The 26,239-nt window shown below is 38.5% G+C and overlaps 1 protein-coding gene and 1 long non-coding RNA gene across 5 annotated transcripts in view; one reads left to right on the top strand and one right to left on the bottom strand.

Annotated features, from left to right (window-relative positions):
- Positions 1-26,239, top strand: part of LOC131532889 (uncharacterized) — a 59,379-nt gene that overhangs the window by 18,895 nt on the left and 14,245 nt on the right. The gene's annotated exons all lie outside the window — the stretch shown is intronic.
- The window catches only part of col11a1a (collagen, type XI, alpha 1a), a 73,439-nt gene continuing 70,683 nt past the window's right edge, over positions 23,484-26,239 (bottom strand). For all 4 annotated transcript variants that reach the window (XM_058764685.1, XM_058764686.1, XM_058764687.1 and 1 more), the window contains 2 exons: positions 24,883-25,116; positions 23,484-24,800 (listed from right to left, as the gene is read on the bottom strand). In XM_058764685.1, the coding sequence (XP_058620668.1) occupies positions 24,654-24,800; positions 24,883-25,116 (381 nt within the window). In that variant the 3' untranslated portion in view covers positions 23,484-24,653. The remainder of the gene's footprint in view (positions 24,801-24,882; positions 25,117-26,239) is intronic.

Genomic DNA, 26,239 nt, shown 5'->3' with positions numbered 1-26,239 from the left:
TTGTGAATCACAGGTGTTTTAAATATAAGGATGTGACTGCGTTTGGAAATTAGGCTGAAATCAGCACATCCAGTGCAAGAAGACTTTGACTTTTTAATTTTCTTTTCTTTCTTTATTTTTCTTCATTGATTTTTTTTTTTTGCAATTTTGAGGAGTTCAGTTTTATTTTGGTTTTAGAAAATAAACGTGATTGCTCTCCTCACAAATCAGCTCTTTCTTGTTTTGTTACATGTTCTCTATGCCTTGTCTTGGACTTATGTCACTTCCTGTCTCCCGTTGTGTTTGTAGTCAGTTTGTATCCTATCTTGTTAAGTTTGTTAGCCTCCTGTGTGTCTATATATATATATATATATATATATATGTATGTATGTGTGTGTGTGTGTGTGTGTGTATATATATATATACATATACAGGTGCTGGTCATATCATTAGAATATCATCAAATAGTTGATTTATTTCACTAATTCCATTCAAAAAGTGAAACTTGTATATTATATTCATTCATTACACACAGACTGATATATTTCAAATGTTTATTTCTTTTAATTTTGATGATTATAACTGACAACTAAGGAAAATCCCAAATTCAGTATCTCAGAAAATTAGAATATTACTTAAGACCAATACAAAGAAAGGATTTTTAGAAATCTTGGCCAACTGAAAAGTATGAACATGAAAAGTATGAGCATGTACAGCACTCAATACTTAGTTTGGGCTCCTTTTGCCTGAATTACTGCAGCAATGCGGCGTGGCATGGAGTCAATCAGTCTGTGGCACTGCTCAGGTGTTATGAGAGCCCAGGTTGCTCTGATAGTGGCCTTCAGCTCTTCTGCATTGTTGGGTCTGGCATATCGCATCTTCCTCTTCACAATACCCCATAGATTTTCTATGGGGTTAAGGTCAGGCGAGTTTGCTGGCCAATCAAGCACAGGGATACCATGGTCCTTAAACCAGATACTGGTTGCTTTGGCACTGTGTGCAGGTGCCAAGTCCTGTTGGAAAATGAAATCTGCATCTCCAGAAAGTTGGTCAGCAGCAGGAAGCATGAAGTGCTCTAAAACTTCCTGGTATACGGCTGCGTTGACCTTGGACCTCAGAAAACACAGTGGACCAACATCAGCAGATGACATGGCACCCCAAACCATCACTGACTGTGGAAACTTTACACTGGACCTCAAGCAACGTGGATTGTGTGCCTCTCCTCTCTTCCTCCAGACTCTGGGACCCTGATTTCCAAAGGAAATGCAAAATTGACTTTCATCAGAGAACATAACTTTGGACCACTCAGCAGCAGTCCAGTCCTTTTTGACTTTAGCCCAGGCGAGACGCTTCTGACGCTGTCTGTTGTTCAAGAGTGGCTTGACACAAGGAATGCGACAGCTGAAACCCATGTCTTGTATACGTCTGTGCGTAGTGGTTCTTGAAGCACTGCCTCCAGCTGCAGTCCACTCTTTGTGAATATCCCCCACATTTTTGAATGGGTTTTGTTTCACAATCCTCTCCAGGGTCCGGTTATCCCTATTGCTTGTACACTTTTTTTCTACCACATCTTTTCCTTCCCTTCGCCTCTCTATTAATGTGCTTGGACACAGAGCTCTGTGAACAGCCAGCCTCTTTTGCAATGACCTTTTGTGTCTTGCCCTCCTTGTGCAACGTGTCAGTGGTCGTCTTTTGGACAACTGTCAAGTCAGCAGTGTTCCCCATGATTGTGTAGCCCACAGAACTAGACTGAGAGACCATTTAAAGGCCTTTGCAGGTGTTTTGAGTTAATTAGCTGATTAGAGTGTGGCACCAGGTGTCTTCAATATTGAACCTTTTCACAATATTCTAATTTTCTGAGATACTGAATTTGGCATTTTCCTTAGTTGTCAGTTATAATCATCAAAATTAAAAGAAATAAACATTTGAAATATATCAGTCTGTGTGTAATGAATTAATATAATATACAAGTTTCACTTTTTGAATGGAATTAGTGAAATAAATCAACTTTTTGATGATATTCTAATTATAAGACCAGCACCTGTATACTCACACACACACACACACACACACACACACATATATATATATATATATACATATATATATATACATACACACACACACACACATACACATATATACATATACATAGCCCTTGTGTTTCTTTAGTTCTTTGTGAGTTGTTGAATGTAATGGTTGTCTGTTTGCCTGTGGTTTTTGGCTTATTGTTTGTTCTAGTTTTTCCATGAAATACCTGCACATAGATCCTTGCCTCTGCCTGTTTTGCCCAGCTTCTCCACAACATTATAGTTTTTCACTGCCATGTCTCTTTGACTAGTGCATCTTTGAGCCTATATTTAGTATAAGTAAAACACTTAAGTACTGTTAAAATCAGATACTCTAATACTTTTACTCAAGTTGTTTTGGAATTGGTGACTTGTAACTGGTAGTGGAGCAACTTTCACTGTAAGGTATCTGTACTTTTACTCAAGTATGGTTTTCAGGTACTCTTTACACCTCTGCTTTAAAGGAACTGTATGTAGTTTTGTGTAATTTTGCGACCCCTCTTTGGAGCCCCTTACAGTTAAATGAGTGGAATTCACTGTCGTAAATATATGTATACATGTAACAGTACATGCAAATACATACAGTTGCAATACTTACATACATACAACTTCAAAGTAGTTTTGACTTGTACAGTTGTACAGGTAATCTGATTATAATTAAAATTGTAAGACAGAAATTAAACAAAAAATTTTAAGTTGAAGGTGGATTTATTTACAATGTTTCTCCTCCATTATTTCAGTGATGTCACCTTGGTGCTTTGTGTCTGTACCAATGAATAGTGTCTACATGTGTTTATTAGTCATGGCTCATGGAAAGGTTAATTTCGATGAACTTTAATTCATCATGTGGTCTTCTGTATTACCACTTTCATTATTATAGTGAATGTTATATGGGTAGTTAACAAATAAAAATTGGACTGTGTCCTATGATGTAACATAGCAAAAATGTAGAAAAAACAAAACTTAACATACAAATAACATGGGAAAATGTATCTTCATTCTTAGAGTTACAAATAGCATGAGAGAGGTTTATCTTCAGTGTTAGAGGTTATTATTATTTCCCGTCACAGCATAGGACACATTGATATGTCAACTACCCATATTTTAAAGGGCAAAGCAGATATTAGAAGTTGTTATATAACAATGTTAATAAAATAAATGCTTATAAAGGTACAAATAATTCTTCAGTTTAACTTTACACTCAAATTATTTTGCTGGTAATACAATGCAGTTCTGACAGAGACAGAATGTACTGACATACAGCATCCTAAAGTGCTAATGATTTATGCTAAATGGATTCCGAACATCTTCCAAAACCACCCACATCTGTTGAACCGATGTCCATGAGGGACGTCTACATGAGATTCATTCAGGCAAAGGCGGTTACTCAACACACCTACTGCCAAGATAATGTTTCAATATGACACAGTGGGTATTCTTTAAAGACCTGGTCATTCATTGTTATAGATAACTACTACTTCCTTTCTTTTTTGGATGAATGTAGTTTTTAACCACCTGCATTTAACTCACTTTTTGCAAATGTTGGTCGCATCAGTTAATTATACATCCAACAGCATAATTAGACCCTACTCCGGTATCATGCAGAGCAAGTAAAAGCTTTCTCTTTTTGAGTTTGCAGCTTGGGTAAGACAGCAGCCTCCAATTCAAGCTAATACTAATAAATACTAAAGCAGTTAAGAAATGAGAGTTTCTATATGAAGAATGTTGATTCGCTTTCAGGCTCATATCCTGAGCTGCTTTCTCTTATGAAAAGTTATTGTTACTCTAGTTAACAAAATAATACAAATCAAAGTTATGAAAGTTTTCCGCCGTACATGGTATAATGGTTGTCGGATGATTTTGTTCACACACAGCAAATCCTCATCGCGGGCAAATTATGCTCGGCAAACAATTTGAGTTCATCGCTGGCAGAGCGCCTTGTTTGAGGACGGTAAATTGGAGAAATTCTCATCTCGCGTTTATTTGCACATACAGCCTTCTGTGAGAAAACAAAGTCAAGTGTTTGAAAATGAGCTTTTGTTGAATCTTTCTCCACATGTTTATGTAAAACTTATTGTAATTTGCCCTTTCATATTTCACTTGCATTATTCATAAGTCTATCAGAGGACTCTATAAAACTGTTTACTTTTGCTAATGATCAGGAGACGGTGTTGTTCCTTACAAATTCTCCTCCTGCTTGTCTTCCTATCTGTTCAGTTCACTCTTGAACACTTACATACTAATAAGGCAAAGTTTGAGTGCTCCTGGTCTGTATTTCGCTTGTGAATACATGCTTGTGGTGTTTTTTGAGAGTAGGTGTGTGTGTTTCGGCCAAGTGTTAATGAGCCGCCGAGCACCTGAGCTTCCCACACCACCTCACGATCGCATTAATCTCACTTGCCCTCCTTGATCTTTTCTCGCTCACCCATTCTCCTTTCCATGTGACTCGTCATGGTGTCTTCTCTCTCTCTTATTCATTATTGCTTTACTCAAGAGTTCAGTTGCTCAGCAACACCTGCCGATGGCTTTAAAATTTGTACGTTTCTGAGTAATTTTGTTTTACTAAAAAGCTAAAAGGCACAGTTTTGTCCGGCAGGTCATGTTGATTATCTATACTGTTTTCCAGTCCAGGGTCAGAATTCATCTTGTGTGTCATTCTTTCAAAGAGTAGTTCACCCAAAAATGAAAATGTACTGAAAATCAGGCCATCCATGATGTAGATGAGTATGTTTCTTCATCAGAACAGGTATGGAGAAATTTAACATTACTTCACTCTCTCACCAATGGATCCTCTGCAGTGAATGGGTGCCGTCAGAGTGAGAGTCCAAACAGCTGATGAAAACATCACGATAATCCATAAGTAATCCAGTCCATCAATTAACAATTAAAGATATGTGTTTAGAGCTATTTTGGACAGTTTTCACTTGTAAACAGTGCTTGATCTGTGCATATTTCTCTCCTGATTCAGACGAGATGACTGTTTCACTGGAAAAAAGCAATATTATGGATAGAGGACTCATATTTTAGCTGGAAGCAATGGATTAAAGTTTTATTTACATTTTAATGATGAATTTGCTTACGAACATTCAGCTTTTCACTTCACAAGACGTTAACTGATGGATTACTTGTGGAATATTGTGATGTTTTTATCGGCTATTTGGACCCTCGTTCTGACGGCACCCATTCACTGCAGAGGATCCATTGGTGAGCAAGTGACGTAATGCTAAATTTCTCCAAATCTGATGAAGAAACAAACTCATCTACAACTTGGATGACCTGAGGATGAGTACATTTTCATTCTTTCATCTTCGGGTGAACTGTTCCTTTAATGTGTAGCAAATACACTCTTAAATATAAAAGAATATACACAGTGTATCACATTTTTTTTACCTACATGTAAAGGACTTTGATGTCTAATTACCACAGGTTTCTGCAAGAGGAATCTAATGCAGAACAAACAAGAAACATTATTTCATTTATATTTCAGTCATTCTCCAGTAACTGGCCACAATCTAGCAGTACACTGGCTGCTGGAAAAATAATACTGCATCACATGCATACACAAAAAACTCCTGAGATTCATATTTCCATTGCATATGATTAATAACAACATATTATAAATTAATCAGTAGTGCAGAATATCTGGAAACAAATGTTATATGCTGCACTAGTGGCTTTTAAAAATTAATAAACAAAACTTTATTAAACCACAGAAGCTCAAGTGTATTGGTACTGCACTAATTACTGCAGCGAGTCGCAGGAAGAACCCAATGCAGCAAAAAACAGTTTTTTTCCTGCCTGAGCCACTCTCCAGTGACAGAGCACAGGGAAGCAGTGTGTCCAGACAGAAATGATTACCTGAAACGGTAATTTTGCACCAGCACTTCTAAAATTATTATGGATTTTAAATGCGAGTTTGTTAGTAGTTGATTTTGGTATTGATTTTTTTTTTCTTTCAGTCATGCAGGTTTAATTTAGGTTTATCACTGTTTAATATCTGAAAAAAAATATTCCTGGAAGAGAGATGAATGACACTGGAGAAATGGGATGGGTGGTTTCAGTATTTGAGATATTAATAGAGTGGAGTGTTTGAAAGCGTGTGTTTATTAGTGGCATTGCATTGAGATATAATCTTGTGCGGTCACAGCTATCTGCAGTAGCACATACTGATTCAAACCAATGATACAAACCCCAAGAAATGCAGAAAACAAAAGCAGCTACTTTCCCTCTCATAAATCACTGAAAACCTCTTTTCCATTACAGCTGAACAAATAACATCTCCGTATTACAAAACACCTGAAGCGCCGGGAGGCTTCTGCAACAGTCGATGTTCTATAATAATCAAATTTTAGCTTTATCACAACACTCAGCTTTGTAGAGGGGAAGAGTGACAGTATCTGAAAAAGTGAGAGACAAAGAGAAAATGCGGATGGAATGGAAAAAAGGGAGTTCAAGGTGAAGTGTGTAATTTTCGCTTCATTAATACTGTCTATTCAGTATGTGAGATCTGGATAGTGAATCCCAAATCATAATATTTTGAAAGCAGTATGCCTAATATTTCAGGTGGATTGTCTAAGTATGTAAAACATCTTTTTTTTTTTTTTATCTGTTAACTGAGAGCAATACTACTGAAATAATTGATTTATTCATTTGGACATAAAATATTTGACATTTTACAGACAAAGTGATTGTCATTTGACACTTGAACTTGAAACTAGTTATAAGACCGTTTAACTCCTACATACAGTATAAAGCATATGTGGGATCAAGATTGCAATTTTATTATGTGGTAATTTGTCCCATTACTATACATACTCCAACCTACATACTTTCCATTCACCAGGGAAGTACATAATTGTAGTGCATTGTAGCAGTGAGCGAATTATGATGCAGCCAGTGAGCTGTTAAACTGATTTCCACTGTCTCTCTTTCCTCTCTCTCGCCTCGGCAGAAAATGAATAACGACAGTTTATTCCAACACAGAGTTTGGTCAACCCGTCCCATGATGCACATCTCAATCATCCCCGTCATTATCCTGTGCTGATTAGTTTAAACAAAGTGTCGACAGAGCGCATCAGGGAGAAACGGCTCTCAGGGGTACTTTCGTTTAAACCCCCAGCATGGTGCAATGCATCCAAATGCCTCCTTACATCACCGTCTGCCTGCAGGGATGAGGAAGACATGGTTGATCTTCCTCACACCCTGTGTTGAATTCTACAGGCTCTCCTGTGCGCCTGCTTCACAGATCCCCGCTCAAACAAAAATGGCTGAAGGAGTGATCTGTCTCACGGCCCATCAGACCGAGGCATCCTGTTTCTGTTGTTGAGGTGCTGCTTCATGCTTGCACGGGGGATTCGGCGAATCCCTTTGTTCCCAATTTCCTCCTTCCTGTTTTTTTTCCCCCCCTACTCTCGCCCCCAGTGGAATCTCAGTTCTTCTCACACAATTGCTGTTTTTTAGGAAGGCTTATTTTAAAAAGTTATTCTTTCATTCGCCCTCCCTCTGGGCACAGAGTCTGACTTTCTGTAACTGATCCAGAGAGGTCACGTTTAATCTTACATAAAGACAGACAGAGCAATGTTTTAAGAAAGTTTTCTGGAGTTCAGAACTTACTGAGTCATACTGTAAATGTCCCTTATGCACAAAACCCACCTGACTCCTTGTTTTAGTGGAGGCTTGGAATCTAATCGTATACTGGAGTCAGTCTGTCTATAAGGACTCAGTTTTTAACAAATAGATTCTGACCGTAGGACTGGACACAGCCAGACTCTGAAGAACTTACGTTTTTTTGAGTAGAATTGATTGCAATTTAAGTTAATCTACTGCCGGAGTGTAGGTTTCCAGACTGCTGTACAGGCCATCCAGTATAGAGGGAAATATACTCTGGAAAACAAGATAAACTTAAGGAAAAATGTGAGGAAAATTTTACAAATAATTTGAAGAAACTGATTTTATTGTGTGTTGTAAATAATGTTTATGAGTTACTTATTTCACTTGAGTCCATTAAATAAAAACATTTCTTAATATTATTATTTCTTATTTAGCTGAAATGTAACATTAGTAAATTAAACATTACATTATCTCAAAACTAGTAATAAGCATAGTACACTATAAAAAGTGAAAGTTGACTTAACTTAAAAAAAATTGAGGAAACCCATTGCCTTAAAATTGAGTACATAATAATAATTAAAAAAGTTAAGTGAACTTGACAATTCAATTAACTTATTTTTTTAATTATCATTTACTTAAAAACTTTAAGGCAACGGGTTTCCTACATTTTTTTAAGTTAAGTCAACTTATCACTTTTTACAGTGTAATAGTAATAAGCATAATAAGCAATAAGCATTAAAACAACACTTAATTGTACTCTTTTTCACTCTTCAGTCCAAATTTAAATATGCTAGGACCTAGAATCTGCTTTTTAAAATCCAATTCATCGCAAAAAAAAAAAAAAAAAAATTCTTGAGTAGCTCTTTCACAAATTTAAATGGATTGCATACAGACAAATTAAGTTGTGACAAAAAGTGCAAGAAGTATGCTGCATTAGCTCTTTTTTTTAAAACTCATTTTCTGTTGTTTTTATTGCCATTCTCGATCGTTTTCTTCAACTAGGACTTAACAAGCGACTGTGAGTGTCTGGGGGACACACCAATTAGTGCAGTTAATTCCAGACACGTGCAGACGATACACATGTGCACAAGGTTGGAAAAGTTGGACTGTACATGCACGATCCAGCAAACACTGCTGATGATGAAATTTACATTATTTACACTGTTTTGTGTTTTTGAGCAAGATGCCTGATGGTGAAATTTACATTATTTATATTATTTTGTGTGTTTTTGAGCAAGATGCCTGATGATAAAATTTTAATTATGTGTTTGAGCATGTGTTTGATGAAAATAGGGGGTATTTGTTAATGTCTAATGTTCTCTTATTCAGGCGTGTTGGGGATTACCATTTTGATGAAGAGCTGTGCTTAGGATGAGGATCATTTTCAAACTTTCAAACATTTTCGAAATTTGTTTTATTGTTTTACATGTTGGTAATCAATTGGTTATTGCAAATAGCATTGTAATGCCCAGTCACCTTTTCTTGCATTTCCTGCCAGAAGCATAAGATATTTATAGAAAAAGGAGAAAAATAGCATTGTTAGCTATAAAACATATATAGGAAAAAAGGGTTTGAGCATTGTCCTCTTATTGTAAATATAAAGATTTCCTCAAACTGTTTCTTCTTCTTCTTCTGAAGCCGAAAGAACATTCAAAAACTAACAAACTAAATCTCAGCTTTAGAGTGAAATCTAATTATACACAGCAAATCCTTTTGCATGCGTTCTTAAATATGATTTTTTTTGCCACTCTTTGTGCTACAACATCTCAGGATGCAGGACGCTAATTCATATCAGACCCGAGGCAACTTCAGCATAAAATGTTTAATGAAATATGCTAAGCGGAGTGACTCTAGCCTGGGGAGTAACATAAAATCTATATAATCCTGTTACTTTCCATGTTGTCAGCTCCTGTCAAGGAACAAAAATATGTTCCTCATATGGGAAATAACAAGGTTTAATTGACTAACTATATGCATGCGTTCTGAGTGTTAGAGCCACAGGAGCTGTCATCGACAGACTGCTGGAAACACAAAGCCATGCCAGGCACTATAGCCACCATTGTTTCCACAGTTTCCAATTTGCTGTGGATAGGCAAAGATAGCTTCTGCCCAACAAATGAACATATGGTAGCAGATGAAGCCAGTTAGAGCCAAACAAATGAGGTTCCTTCCACAACTGATGAGTCTTCATACACAAGTCTGTTTATTAGAAATTTTATTGGAAATATGAATGGAATCTTGGGGTTGTGGGTTGTTTAAAAATATAAAAAGCAGTGATAGATGTTTTATTGAGTCAGTGTCTGTGTGAGTGTCTGTTGGTGGATATCTGATCCATTTATTAGTGCTGCTTTCGGAGGCTCATATTGAGCAATTAGACTGTAATGATTTTCCCTTGGCGACTTAGGAAATTGGCAAAAATCCCATAGACTTGCACTGAAGGAGGGATCCAAACTATTTCTAGAGACCAGAGTACATGGAGAGTGGGCTCTTTTGACTTTTTTGACTCTTTTAACAATGACCTGAAAAACCAGATGTGAAATATGAAAATCTGAAATGATATAAAAATCTGTCTTAACTGTTTCACAGTTTGGGTATTGAACTCATTGGCAGGCTGAAATAAAAAAAATGTTTTATTGTTCAACAAGCTATGTCTATCTATCTATCTATCTATCTATCTATCTATCTATCTATCTATCTATCTATCTATCTATCTATCTATCTATCTATCTATCTATCTGTCTATCTGTCTGTCTGTCTGTCTGAGCCATCTTTCTGAAATGACAATTATTTACAATTACAATTTTTTTTAAATTGTCCTTTAAAAATGCACGGGTAAATTTAAACTAAATACAACAAAGAAACACTCTATTTAAGATAAGATTAAGAGTTGAAATTATAGCACATAGTACATTGAATTGAAGTGGTGAATCATTTTTAAGTACCTGTTCATTTATGTCTGATAAAATGAATAGATTTTTCCAGTGCTACTTACAGAATGAGAGAGGCATGAATCGGTTTTCAGTTAGAGAGGACCAGAACAAACTGATTCAAAAGAATGAATCATTCTATGTAATTATGAGACCAAAAGGATCATTTAGGAGAATTGATTTGGACTTCCCAGTGCTAGACATGAAAGAAAGTGAGAGAACGAACCAATTCACTAGAATGAATACGAGTAGCATTTTCTTGCATTTCAAATGAAGAAAGTAAGAAGACCATTTAGGTGAGTGCATTTGATTACACCCCTCTAATAAAAAGTAAAGCCTTCGATCACACTATACCGCTGTTCACTGGATAAGTAGCTAGATTATTATGAAAATAGCTGAACTACTGTCACAGACTGTGGTTAAATTAGTATGAACAGTATGCAAATTTGGATGGAGGGCTTATTTTTATGTGTTGTGTTGTTCGCTTGCAGTGTGGACATATTAAAGTGGCAGTCTTGAGACAAAATGTAATGTCTTCTGCAAAAATCCTTGAGGGCAAAAGCCAAAGCACATTCATATCTTATAGTAAGTGCTGGCAATGACTGTGTGATAGGCTAATTGCCCCAGACTTCAAACTATTTAAACGTTTGTTTCTTAATTTTTTGCACTGAAGTACACACAAATCCTTATCACCAACATCATCAATTAGATGTGGAATCAAATGGAGATGCACTCTACAAATGGCAACCCAGGAGCCAACAGAAACAGAAAACAACAACAGCTCAATAGAGTGAGGAGAAAGACAGCAGGCTAGATTTCCATCTCTAACTGAACACAAGCTACTTTTAATTTGTACACAAACTGTACACAATTTATTTACTGAGCACTAATTAAAGTATGTGAGATCTGATGTGTTCAAAATCATAGGCTGCATTCAAAATCGCATAATTCCTTACTATATTTTAGGTGAAAAATAGCATGTGAAAAGAGCAGTATATATTCACAGTATTCATAAAACTGTAGCTGAAAAATCTCCGGATGACCTACTATTTCCAGTGAGATTCTGAAGTGTGCACCCAATAGACACTTTAAGAGGATTTGTGAAGCAGTGAAGCGATGCAAAACGTTTTTGTTTTTTTTAACCTATTATGAAAGTCAATGGCTACCAGCAACTATTTGGTTACCAACATTCTTCAAAATATCATTTTTTTATGTTCCACTCAACAGAAACTCAAGAAAATCATTCAACATGAAAATAAAAAATAAAAATAAAATTTTGGGGTGAACTAACTTTCATACCAAGCATGATAAAGATAAAGATATAGTTTTAAAAATCTTTCTAAATGTAAAAGAATAGCAGTGTCCTCACCTCAACTATAATGATAATAGCACAGAGGGACGATATCACTGGAATCACTTTCTAAAGGATGTTTCTTTTCCTGCTGATGAATGATAAAACATTGACAATCAGAATCCATCCTGCTTTAAAGAACTCGAGCATTTAAAGTGACAGACGACAGAACTGCAGCATGCTGATAACAAACAGAATGTTATGCATTGGTGTGGACAATAATATGGTTGCAGTTATCGTTTTTGGTATGAATGGGCCTTTATGCTCAAAAGTGTGTACTTTCCCAACACAGAAAAGCACATATTGTACTTTCACTGCGTAGTAAACCTATATCACTCCCATGATAATCAAGCTGCAAGCATTGTGACGTCAACGGCATTGTTGATTAAAACGGGAGCAGTCTAGTTGTCACTTTGCTTGCTTGCAGTTTAGACACAGCAGTACACTAAAATTGAGGCCGTGGGAGTCATTCATACACAAACCCATAAAATATTCCAGACAGTCTGCGATACACAACTGATTGATTTTTTCGATGTTGTTTGCCTCCTTTGACATAACTGTGTCTGGGATGTGTACTGATCAACCATCTAATCTTTTTAACATGAGCAGGGAACTGCAGTCGGCTGGAAGATGCCCTGTGATTGTCGGTGGTTAAAGCTGAGAAAGACTCTCCTGTGGCTGCTGTGGTTTGGTATTCACATAAATACCACATGTGCACATTAACATAAATATGAATTCATGAAAATGCTCATCATCCTGTGCATTTGCAAACTAATTCAGGTGAGGTCATTATAATTTTCTTGTTCTTGGAAATGAGTTTGAGAACACTATTTTATTCTTCCTTGAAATTATATCATTTTATTTTTTGTTTCAAAAGCAAAAGTCCTTCACAATAGTCAGAAGACAGTAGAGTTTCAAACTGCTTTGTGCGATGTCTTGTGTATTTAAAATTGCATTTGACTCTATACACTTACTGTGCATGTTTAATCAGTGCACATTTATCAAAAGTGTTTCTTTTTGAAATCTTTCATTGAAGTGAAATGATTACCTCCACCTCTAAAATGACTTCCGTTTTTAATTGACATCATCTCATTTATTTATTTATCTTAAATAAATTGTAAAATGTCAGCATGTTTAAATTAAATTAAATAATAAAAATAAATAAAATGATTAAATTAAATTAAATATTTGAATTAATTTTTATGAATTAATCATTCATTCATTAAAAAAAAAAAAAAAAAAAAAACCTTTACCCTGAAAAATGTTTAAAACCTTAAAGATTTTAGCATTGTTTTTGGGCTTGTGCTTTTTTCAGCTAATATCCTTAAGTATGTCACATTACGAAAGGAAAATTGGTCGCAGATGCTGTTTCATGTCGACTTAAAACCGTTTGTGTTTACTGTGAAGTAATCAACTTCCAAAGAACAATTTTAGCTAATGACACTGAGCAGAGCTATGTTTAATTCTTAATACAGATAGCAGTAATTACTAAGCCATCTAAACACAGCCTTTCACGGTCATCAATAATTCAGCCAATCAATTGCAACAGCACTTGGATAGCAGCAGGCTTGGCAGAAGATTTATACCGATCTGTGGAGCGCGGCTCCCTCTCGCAGTGTCAGATAACCACTGGATTCTGGCTTAACGGCTTTGATACGACGCAATAACACTTTCTCTCTGCTGCACATCACGTTAGATCTTTTTGTGCCGTTGTTTAATGTGAGTCTTAACTTCATCAGTCAGGGAGTCTAAAACTAGCCACTGCTTCATCTTTAGACCGTTGATATGGGTTTAATGTAACTTTAATGTTATGTATTGACTGCTGGCTGAGGCCCAGAAGTCAATTTTTCCTCTATTGGCTTCAAACCAACTTGGAATATGGGGTTATTTTCTCCCAAATAGGATCCAAACCATCATAAGGTTCCTGGAACATCTGAAAAAAATCGAACTTCTGGGTGAGTGTAATTTTGTAAAGACTAGCGCTGTATCAAATAAAAGTCAGCCCAAGAGGACATCCTTGAAACATCCATAAAACATCTTTTCACAGAATATTCTATGATGAGAGCCACTTTGCATTCAGAATCCTCCTACTTGGGCTCTCAGTTCCCCGTCTTTTGATTCATCCTTTGATCGGAGTTGTCAGGTGATACGCGTCCTCGCTCTGAGAACACAATCTTCTCACCTGCCCTTTGCGCGGCCAGTGCTCGCCCCGTCCCGCTGGTGTCACTGACCATCTTCTGAGGGCCACTAGCATTGAGCTGGATGAGCCTGGAGGTTTGAGTGTAATTCGCCTCGACACTCTGCTGCATCACGTTACAGTCCGTAGCAGTAGGACCTGATTGAACTTATTCAAATGCTGGGGTGTCTTTGAAGAGGTTAGATGGGAAGCTTTGTAAGGCAGCCCAGTGGGGCTTTGTGTTGACAGTCTCTCAGGTCTCTGAGAGAGGGAGACCTCGCAGAGCGCCTCGGGCCCTGTTCAGCATCGCTTTTCTTCTTTCTCTGATCACCTCGCCTCTTGTCTCAGCTCTACCCTTGAAGTCCGTGCGCGCTATGAAAGACAAACAAGTGATGAGGGCTCACTTTCTGCCAGATTCACGTCACTGTCAGTGTCTTTCTTACATTTCGAACTTGGTATCCTTGGGTACTGAAGGTAGTTGAGATGAGAGAGTACGGACACCATGTTGCAGAGACATCAACTTTGGAAAAGACAACTTTGAAAGAAGCGAAGACCCCTTGGTTCAAGCGAGTTTGAATAGAACTTCCAAAAAAAAAAAAAAAAGAATCATTAATAACTAATATAAAATGGGTTATTATTCATTTATTTCTTTATTTCATCTACTCATCAAAAACCATTTACCCACAAAAATATGCAAAATGTTTTTTTTTTGTTTTTTTTAATAAATAGTTCATAAGTGGCAAAAGTGCAAGCAAATATGTGCATAATAACATGTATGGTGTGAAATGCAAAAAAAAAAAGAAAAGAAAAAGAAAGGAAATTCTCCAGGACAGTGTTACGTACACATTATATTTTGACTTAGTAGTTTTTGTTTCATGTCTGTATGTTTTTATTAATTTTTATTTCAATGTTTGTTTTAGCTGAAGCAAAGTTTTTTATATTTCAGTTAAAGTTTATTTAATTGTAACTAAAATGTTTTTTTTTTATTGTTTTAATTTTAGTTTTAGTTAACTATATTAACCCTGCTTTAGTGTTTATCACATAATGACCTAGTTTAATTTAGGCAAGTTATTCAGTTAATTTAGAAAAAGGTATCATATTTACATTCATGCATTTTAGAGCTTTTATCCAAAGCAACTTACATTGCCTGGTAAATATTTTACATCACAGTCCTCTTTACATTTATAAGTTCAATTGCAAAACTGCAATTTTGCTTTATTTATTTATTGTTTGTTTGTTTAAAACTGGAACTATTTAAAAAATGTTTTTAAAAATTAAAACAAAAAAAAAAATGCAAAAAGCACCAAGTGAACCAAGACTGTTATTGCCTCAAAAACAATAGGTGCAGGACACCACAGGACGCAGCCATGCACACACACACGTACACCACTGCTATCACACACTCTAAGTTGTACACAAAAGCTGTGATTACAGTGTAGTTCAAAGATCAGATGCTGTCTTTGGATCTTAATGACACTTCTGAGCAGTAACGGCTCATTAGTCGATGCCTCTGCCATAATGAACACTTTTCCACCCATTAAACTAATTCGTTGTTCACATGAGAACACGGGGCAGGTGAAGGAGATTAGCAAGTCTACCCCCCACTAAAAGAAACCATTGGCTGGTCTCCCCACTCCTCCCACACACACACTCACAGTCTCAGACGTAGCTGCCCTGACGTCAAATCACATGCTCAATAAACAGCAGATCAGTTGCACTTGTGTCTGGATGTTACAGCAGACTCATCAGAATGTGGCCATTTTTTTTCTTTTTAGCATTGATGTTCAGATTGATCCTTTACATTTACACTGAATATATATATTTATTTATTGGCTTTTCAGTATTCAAATTTAAATTGCAATCTTCAAATATCTTTACACAGTGTTTTTATTGACATTAAAAAGAACCTTAACATTGACAAAGCATAGGTAACAAATACACACGATAAAGAGAACACAAGTCTGTTCTTTGCGTTCTTAGTTTGTTGAGAAACAGCCACTGTCTTTATAAATGAGTCATTGAATCACTTACTTAACCAGTTGATTTTGATTTGAAACACTGTATTATTCAATGCTGCAATTGTTCTGCTGAGGCTTTTGTTTGAAACTATTTTTGTTGGTGGATCGAAACAAACAAACTGGCAATATTGTGTAAGTTAAAATGTAAGTTTCTAAATCTATTAAATCCATATCTGTGTAAGAAAGTAGCAGATATTGAGTTGGTGTTCTGTGTTGACATTTTTACCAAACATCTGTAGCAAAAATTACACGATACCAGAATTTGAACAAGACAAAACAAGCTGCTTTTGACTCAAAACGTCATTGTTACAGATTTGTGCGACAACTAGCCCTGGTCACTTTTGCAAATAGTAATAGTCTAGTTTTCATTCTGCACTGATATGAAATCATGCTTGGATTGGTTGTGAAATTGCCTGTGAATTCTGTTACGCTCAACTATAAAGGAATTTTTATATTCCAGTGTTAGGCCTGTAAAGATGTGAGCCAGCAATAAAGCCCAACCACCATTATATACAGAGAGCTTATGTCTCTCACAGCAACGAGATGTTAGTGGCCATGAAGTTCTGAAGGTTATGTGTACAATTACATCTACCCACCAGGCGTTAAATGCTCATTTCTGTAAATGGCAGCAAATCCATACACCACCTGCTGTACTTCCCATCATAATCAGTGTTGCTTTTACAACACCTCTCCGCTTGTGCATTTTTCTAATAGCCAGACTTAATTACCTGCATAGAGCTTCATATCCTCATTGCAGTAGTTATGAAACATCCCAGTTATGCTGAATTTCTTGTTAAGTTTGCTTTAGAGTCTTTTTAATGCACGGGTACCTTTTAGCTTAGCAATTCAAAATATCTGTTGCTCTTCTTTCAGCTTTTCTCTTTGAGGATTGCCTTGACTGACAGCGACGGGAACTCTCCTGCTTTTTATTTTTTAAAATGGGTGGCTGTTTTATGATTTGAGGCTTAGCGTTCCTTTTGAGGGAATTATGGGCTGGCAGTTACGTGGCGTCTCTCTGTACCCATGCAGCTTGAATATTCAAAGTTAATGCCATTGGCCAGCCTGTTTGATCTTTGTTCATCTGTCTTTGAGGAGACGGAAAAGAGACAGGCGGGTCCCATACGGCCCCTGAAGAGAGAAGTGTGGGTGTTTTTTCCCCCATTCCACACAATAATGTTACAAAAGACAGCACATGCAGAGAATTAATTGAACATTTTCATTGTTGGACAACTCAGGTAATTACTGATGAAGTGAGGAGACAAAACACAGGCAAACACTTCTGTTATGGTATATCTTTTGGAACAAATTAGACAAACTACAACTTTCAAGCATCCATGCATCCAGCAGAGCAATTTTGGCTCATTTTTCAGAGATTTGTTAACTTAAGATGTCCAGAACACTGAATCAGTAAACAGATCATTCGAACTCACAAATTAATCATTCAGTGCAGTTTATAAAGCATTTCGTTTGGAAGCCAATTTCTGCCACAGAATAAAAAAAATTAAAACAAATATTTTTTTTCCTTGCAGTTCTGTTTTTATATCTCACAATTCAGACTTGGTTTTTTTTGCATATCTGAGGAAAATGCTGCGAAAAGTAGTTCCCTGTCGATACTCCACTCGTACTGCGTCTTGATAAAGACGCATATGGGAAAAAGCCTTTTTTTCTCCTGAACTGAAGTCTTATTCAGTCACGCAGTGAAACTGCACGACTATTGGTTCGTGCAGTGTGTAAAAAACGAACCGATGAGTCGGCAGCGGAGCTACACGAACCTATGGCGACGAAGCCCGCCAAAGCCCGCCAGAATGGGCGGGGCATCTGGCTATATAAGCGGCCGTTTTGCCATAGGATCCTCAGATTTCTTCTCCTTCAGCGACGACGACTTCGCCTCGCTGATCCCGGAAGCCTGCTCGCCGTAGACAAGCCTCGCAGTTGGACCCAGCGGCCTCGAACTGCTCGGCTGACTCGCCTTTTACTCCGCGTTCCAGTATCGCGGCAGTTCCGGTCCCGTTCGCTGCCGCCATCCGGCGTAAACTCACGCATTCTAAAAGAGCAAATCGGCGTTGTTGCAAATGCCGTGCCATTATTGCGGCTCGTGCAGGTCTTTCCTGCACGCCGATGACGGCCACAGCGAGTGCGTTTCCTGGCTCGAGCGCCACCTGTGGCTCACGTTGATGGAAATCAAGGACGTGGACAAGCTCGCCTTCCTTGATGCCCCGATTTCCCCCAACGGCCTCTTTGGACCTGCGGTGGAAGGATTTGCTGAGCGTTTCACAGAGGCACAGAAGGCATCACAGGCCATGCGACACTTCCTGCCAAAGCGCTCCAGCTCCACAGCTGCTTCGAGTCGCCCTAAACCTGCGCCGACTCAGCAGCCAGCGAAGCCTGCACCTGCCGTTCCCGCCCCTCAGTCTGCCAAGACTCAGCAGATGCGAGGGCGTTCCCGCTTGGCCAGACGCCAACCCTTTCCGAAGCGCCAGGGCCCCCGACCCAAGATAGCGTTGGACCCTGCGCCTCCGGCGTTTTCCTGATCTGCAGGGTAGGAAGAGGAGAGGGCCAAGTCCTGCCACGGCCGGACCGCCCACCAAGCAGCCTCTCTTAAACCTCTTCTCACCCCGTTCATTTCCGGGTGCAGAGGGAAGTGTGTTTGTTGCAAATACAGGGCCCGTACAAGCGCCCAAGCAACCATCCACTGTGATAGTGGAAAAAATAAAACACAAACATTTTCAAAAAGAGAGCAGATTTCCTCTTCCGCCACTCACGAGTGCCCTGCCTCCGTGCAGTCAGTCACTCGAGTATATCCAACCCCTTGCCAAGCGGGCCAAGGCCTGGCAGGCCATCCCCGGAGTGTCAGAATGGGTTATGGGGATAATAAAACGCTTCAGCGGCATTGTCTCCACCTCAGTACAGGGCGAGAACGCTCGCATTCTACGCTCAGAGGTGATGACACTTTTGGAAAAAGGGCCATAGAAAAGGTTCCTCCAGCTCAGAGCGAATCAGGCTTTTACAGCCGTTACTTCCTCGTTCCCAAGAAGGATGGAGGCCTCCGGCCCATCCTCGATCTCAGACGCCTGAATCACGCCCTCATGAAGAGGCCGTTCAGGATGATCACGCTGAAACAGATCCTCTCGCAGATTCGCACAGGGGACTAGTTCTGTTCTCTGGACCTGAAAGACGCATACTTTCACATACAGATAGCCCCCCATCACAGACGATTCTTGAGATTCGCCTTCGAGGGAGTGGCTTATCAGTACACGGTCCTCCCCTTTGGACTGTCTCTGGCCCCTCGCACTTTTACGAAGTGCATGGACGCGGCTCTTTCCGCTTTACGACAGATGGGAATCCGCATTCTCAATTACCTCGACGACTGGCTCATTCTGGCCCAGTCAGAGGTGGAGCTACTCTCACACAGGACCCTCCTCCTCAGCCACTTAGTTGGGGGGCGCTGTGCGAAGGCAAACCGACCTTTGGCCATTGGTCGGAAGCGGAGAACGGCCTCCACATCAACTGCTTGGAAATGCTAGCAGTATGTCGAGCCTGCCGTTTTTTTCTGCCAGATCTAATAGGACGCCATGTGCTGATTAGCTGACAACATGTCCGTGGTGTCCTATATAAATCACCAAGGAGGTCTCTCCTCGAAGCGCCTCTTCATTCTGGTAGAGCGCCTTCTGGAGTGGGCTCAGCGCAGTTTGCGCTCGCTAAGGGCAGCACACTTGCCGGGCAGATTGAACCAAGGAGCGGATATGTTATCTCGGAGCAATGTCCCCTCAGAGGAGTGGATGCTCCATCCGCGGACGGTTCGGATGATCTGGAAGATCTTTGGCAAGGCAAAAGTAGATCTTTTCGCCTCCAAAGACAGCTCTCACTGCCCAACTTATTATTCGAAGGTCAGGGACGCGTTGGCCCACGATTGGCCCGACCTCCTCCTTTATGCATTCCCTCCGATCGCCCTGATCCCTCAGGTCATCAGGCGGATCAAGGAACAAGGACACAAGGTTCTATTGGTGGCACCCTTGTGGGAAAACCAACCTTGGTTGTCAGAACTGGTTCAGCTGCTAATAGCAGCCCCCTGGCCTGTGCCCCTGAGACAGGATCTCCTCTCAGGCGAACAGAACAATATGGCACCCTCGGCCCGAGCTGTGGGCTCTCCACCTGTTGCCGCTCGACGGGAGCCTACCAGCCTCCCACAGCGAGTGTTAAACACCATTTCTGAGGCTAGAGACCCGTCTACGAGACGCCTCTACGCTCCTTAAGTGGTCTGTTTTCTCCACTTGGTGCCTAGACCGCGGTGAAAACCCGTCTACCTTCGAGTTAGCGGTGGTTCTGTCCTTCCTGCAGGAGCTGCTGGATAAAGGACGTTCCCCCTCCACACTCAAGGTGTTTGTAGCAGCTATAGCGGCCTTTCATGCCCCTATAGCAGGCCAATCGGTGGGCAGAGACAACTCAGTTGTCCGTTTTTTTGAGGGGAGCCAAGAGGCTGAATCCGCCTCGGCCCCTCACCGTCCCTACATGGAACCTGCCCACTGTATTGAGGGCTCTGAAGGGCTCTCCTTTTGAGCCGCTTCAGTCTACGAACCTTCGGTCGCTGTGGCTGAAAACTGCTCTGCTACTAGCACTAGCATCGGTTAAGCGAGTAGGAGACCTGGTCTAGCGGTGTGTCCATTACAGAGATTTGTGCGGCGGCCGGCTGGGCCTTGCCGTCCACATTTGTTAGGTTTTATAACCTGGATGTACCAGCCTTACAGGCTAGGGTCCTCTCTGCTTAGATGAGCATACATGTATACGTTATGGGAACAATCCTGACAGAGAATTCTTGACCGCAATGCGTTCAAGCTCTCTAGTTGGTATCTTGCATACCTCGGTCCTGGAAGTACTGAGTATGTAAGAGTCATAAGGAATGATCACCCAGGCCGAGCATAACCTCCATGAGTTTAGCTCGCTTAGCCCGGAGCATACTATTGAACTTCCCTGTGGGCATTAAATGCTTATGGAGTAATATTATGCAGTCGTTCCTCTGCCTTAGCACGGCATGATTGAATTGAGTTCCCATATGCGTCTTTATCAAGACACAGTACGAGTGGAGTATCGACAGGGAACGTACTCGGTTACTGTCGTAACCTCGGTTCCCTGAGATACGGAATGAGTACTGCGTACTTTGCCATGCCAGACAGCTGCACGACTCAGTCGTCGCTTCAGTCGAAGTAACCTGAGGATCCTATGGCGAAACGGCCACTTATATAGCCAGATGCCCCGCCCATTCTGGCGGGCTTTGGTGGGCTTCGTCGCCATAGGCTCATGCAGCTCCGCTGCCGACACATTGGTTTGTTTTTTACACACTGCACGAACCAATAGTCGTGGAGTTTCACTGCGTGATTGAATGAGACTTCAGTTCAGGAGAAAAAAGGCTTTTTCCCATATGCGTCTTTATCAAGACGCAGTACTCGTTCCGTATCTCAGGGAACTGGGGTTACAACTGTAACCGAGTACGTTTCTGTGGTATAAAAAAACAACAACTTAGAATAGCGAGATATAAACTCAGAATTCTGATTTTTTTTGCTCTCAATTCCAAGTTTACATTGCACAATTCTGAGTTTAAATCTCACTCTTCTGACTTTTGTGTCTGAATTAAGAGTATACATGTATTTACATTTGCAGTGTAAACACGTTTCACATGTTTTATTGCTGTTTTAAATTTCCGACGCTAAATAAAAAATTTAAAAGGTAAATGCGACTTTTAACATCACAATTGTGACTTTTTCTTGCAATTGCAATTTTGTATCTTACAATTCTGACTTTTCCGAACTGCGAGTTTTAACATGGGAATTCTGAGTTTATACTGTTTGGATTTTTTTTGAATTATTGTTTTGAATTATATTTCACGGGTATTATTAGTTTAGAATAGTGAGATATAAACTTTTATCCAGTGGAGAAAATGGGCTTGTATTGTTGTTGTTTTTTTAAATGAAATGTAGTGTAGTAAGAAAGAGATAAAGTAAGATTTGGATTCTAGTAAAGTAAAATTGTATCAATTCTAAAATAGTTTGATAAAGTGCAGTCAGATAATTGAAAAATGTATTACCATTAAACCAATATGTGAAGCGAGCAACCAGTTTGTTAAACCCCCCCAATCCTTTTCTTGGGGGGAAAAAAACATTTTCATTGTTTGTCTTGGTTGTGTGCTTGGGATGTCTAATCACCAGAAACAATAATACAGAGGAGGAACAGCTTCCTGGAAGCTCCACTAAGAGAGCGTGTACTGATTTTTAAGCTTTAAACATGGATATTTGCTTTGGCTCTTATGCTGTTTAAGAACAAAAACACACTCCCACAGGCACATGGTCTTTTATGCATTTTCTGCTTTAGGTTTGTGAAATTGACTAAGCATATATTTTGAGAAAACCATTTCACTTTTATTTCGACTATAAAGAGGTTACCAGTCTTTGATTAGGCAACCAATCTCCCAAACAAGTTTTGAGAGTGAATTTGCTCAATTATAACACCTCTCCCCCTTAATGCATGTTATGTTTTTAAGTCACGGTTACCAAATGTAACACCGTACCTCATATATTTTAGTAGTTTGAAGCCCTGTCAGGCAGAAAAGTTCTTGAGATGCTGCTCAAATGGAGTCCATCCAGAGAGAGTCAAATCCTTTGAAAATCTTTTTAAATGCTAAGCAGAGAATGCCTGCCACAAAGGCTCATGGTGAAATGGCAAACTCAAAGTCTTTGCCTAAAGAAAAATATCAAATTGGCATTCCTTTGAAAGCTTGAATAGAGATGTCCAATAATAATGCAGAGAATTCATTGCTGATCTAACCGGTGAGGATACACAGACATCAAACAGCGGATAGAGAGAGGTCTTATTCTTAAATGGAGACGGGGCTTTCATATTAAACGCAGTGCCTAATGAGACTCTATGTGTAGGTACCATCAGATTGTGTAGCTTCCAGCGCTCAATTAAGAAAGGAGCCAGAGGGACCTGTATGAAATGAGCATGAAAGTTTTTTCTAAAGTAAACACGCTGTTCTCATCCTGTTCAGACATCCCAGATGACCTGCTAATGAGCTGTAATGCATGATAAATGATACGAGGAAGTAATTAATTAAACAACGTGTTATGCATGAGTTAGCAAACATTTATTTTAACCAATGCAATTTTGGGATATTACAGCTCACTTATTGGCACTTAAATGGCGTCTTTCAAACTGAAGGTATCGGTCAGATAGATTGCACAGATGTCATTTGTCATTTAAAACCTTTTAAAAAATCACACAAATGCACATACCAAACAGACAATAAAACGGTCTGATTTGACGAAGCAAACAAACAATCCACAACTCAGTTTCATGGTTGGTTGGAATCCAGTTTTTAATAATGAAATGAACCATAAAAAGCACATTTAAAACAATTTCTCATTTTAGTTACAAAAATGGGTCACCGAAAAGGCCTTAGCATTGCATTCACAGAAGGTTTCGAACAAAAAGAGGCCTAACAGATATGTATTTTTCCCATTTAAAAAAAAAAACAAAACAAATCCCCACCCAAAATATATAAACTTAACTGTATAACCAAGTTATATACAGGGCACACCATACTTGCATCGGTATGGTTATTTTCAAGATAGTTTGAGGTATGCGACCGATCTACAACTGAAAAAAAAAATCCTAAAAACAAACAAATAACAAACAAAAATTAAATTAAAGTGAATGAATGGCAAGATTACTTAAATCGAGCACAGGAGACAACATTAGTTGCGTTGCATGTGCTGTTGAATCTTCCTCTTGAGGTGTTCAGTGGACTGAACTGCGAGCGACTTTGGGATGGTCAATATATACAAAGGACTTACATTACAATTAATAATAGGGAACTGTTTGAATGCTGTCTTTTATTTGCTTAATAATAAGTACACAGTATTCATCCACAAAATATCATTATTTAATTCTTTATTTATTCAGTTCTATAACTTATAAACGTTCGTGAGGGATTTGGAAATTAAGAGCCAGATGCATTTGTGATACACATGCAAGTTTTGAAAGTGGATTCAGAAACAACAATAATGTACAAAATAATAATTACAGTTTTATTAAAATACATCCTCTTTCTCATAGCACCTCTTTTTTGTATTTTGAACAAGCACCATTGTTGTCATCATTTTTTCTTTAATTTATTTTTTTTATTTTTTGCACTGCACCGATAGACTCCGGATGAGAGGTCCTCCCTTTCTCCGTCTCGTGGACCTCCCAGGTTCACCGATTGCCTTGGCTAGACGTTGTCCTTCACCTTTTCGTTCCATAACAGGTTTCATGTGATCCTTGCCCTACAAGGGCAACAAGTATTTTCCTGGGTAATACATACATACAAGGTAAGACGTGTTCGCTACCCCATTTTTTTTTTATTCAAAACTTGCATGTGGCAGGAACAGGGGTTTGATGGTTTGATGAGATCAAGAAAAAAAGTCTCAACTCGTGTGCTAACCCGTCCTACCCTGCCAAGTTATTGGTATTTTTTTCTTTGTCTGTGTTTTTTTAGCCAAGGAAGCAGACTGGACCAACTTCGAATCCAAATTTTTGGTTAGGATCCCCAAAGTCAGTGAACATCACATCGATGATCGGAACTTGATCGATCTTGGGAGTGTTAATCTCCAGTACCGTCTTTCCGTAGCCCTTCCTCACCTATAGGACGAGAGAAGGACAGTCAGAAATGTGCGTTGCATATTTAAATGACTCATATTTCAGTCTATGATGGAAGACTTACCGCACAGCCGTCTGACAGGGCCTTGATGAAGGGGTTGTTGTCATATGACATCTCCTCGTCATTGGAGCCGAGGAAGCGTAGTGCCTTGTCGTAGCTGTCCGTAGTGGCGTCGTGCCAGGCGACCGACTGGTGGCAGTTGTAGGTCAGGTTTTGCCTGGCGGAGGCTGTCAGTAGTTTGAGGAAGGTCATCTGGACCATGTTTATCGCGTTGCCTTCTGCGTCCACGTATGAAAGCTTGAGGGTGAAAACAAAAACGGTAGAAGGTTTGCAGGATTCAACAATTAAGGGTTTGTTCAGCAGCAGTATTTTCACTTGGCACATCAAATATATTTTTGTATAAATGTTTTTTTTTTTTATATATACGTATATATATATGTGGAACAGTTTAAGTAGTAGTAGTAGTAATAATAATAAATAATAATGTTATTTATTTTTTTATTCAGCACTAATTATTTACAAAAAATACTTCGGTTTTATAATCTTCAATAATAGCTGGACATTATACAACAATTTAAATAGAGGAACATACATGTATATAGATGAATATATTTATAAGTTATAATAATAATAATAATAATAATAATAAGTTATAAAAATAGACTCTTATTTTCCCTTTTAAATATTTTACATTTTATTAGTAAGTAAATTTTAAATTTTCTCTGACTTAATCAAAACCAAGTGGGATATACAATATAATAAATACAATAAATATAATATAATTAGTGCTGATTTTTTATCATTCAAAATAAAAGTTTGTTTACATAATATATGGGTTACTGTGTATATTTATTATGTATATATAAATACACACACATACAGTATATATTTCAGAAAAAAAATAGTTTTATATATTAAATATTTATAATATAAATTATATGAATATAAATATAGGCATGTAAATACATGTAAATATTTTCAAAATATTTACGTATGTGTATTTATATATACATAATAAATATACACAACACAAACATATATTATACAAACAAAAACATTTATTTTGGATGCGGTTAATCGCGATGAATCATTTGACAGCACTAAATATAATATAATTTTTGTCTAGGTTTATCTTTTTGCATTAATAAGTTGCAATTTTATTCATTATCAGTTCTTATAAGATGAGGAAAAAATCATTAGGTATTAACGTTAAAGCAAGTCAGTGATTTTCATTGGCACCAATAAAATTATTTTAAACTAGTAAATCTGGAACTCTGAATAATTAAAAAAAAAATCAAAGACACCACCAATACATTGATTTAAAACTGGTAGTTAGAACTCCCTGTAATAGAAAAACCATTTCTTCTGACAAAGTAGAAAACAGTCTGAAGAGACACCAGAAACATAACGCTGGCTTGTT

The sequence above is a fragment of the Onychostoma macrolepis genome, chromosome 24 (assembly GCF_012432095.1).
Source record: "Onychostoma macrolepis isolate SWU-2019 chromosome 24, ASM1243209v1, whole genome shotgun sequence".
Taxonomy (NCBI): domain Eukaryota; kingdom Metazoa; phylum Chordata; class Actinopteri; order Cypriniformes; family Cyprinidae; genus Onychostoma; species Onychostoma macrolepis.
This window is presented reverse-complemented; position numbering and strand designations above follow the sequence as displayed.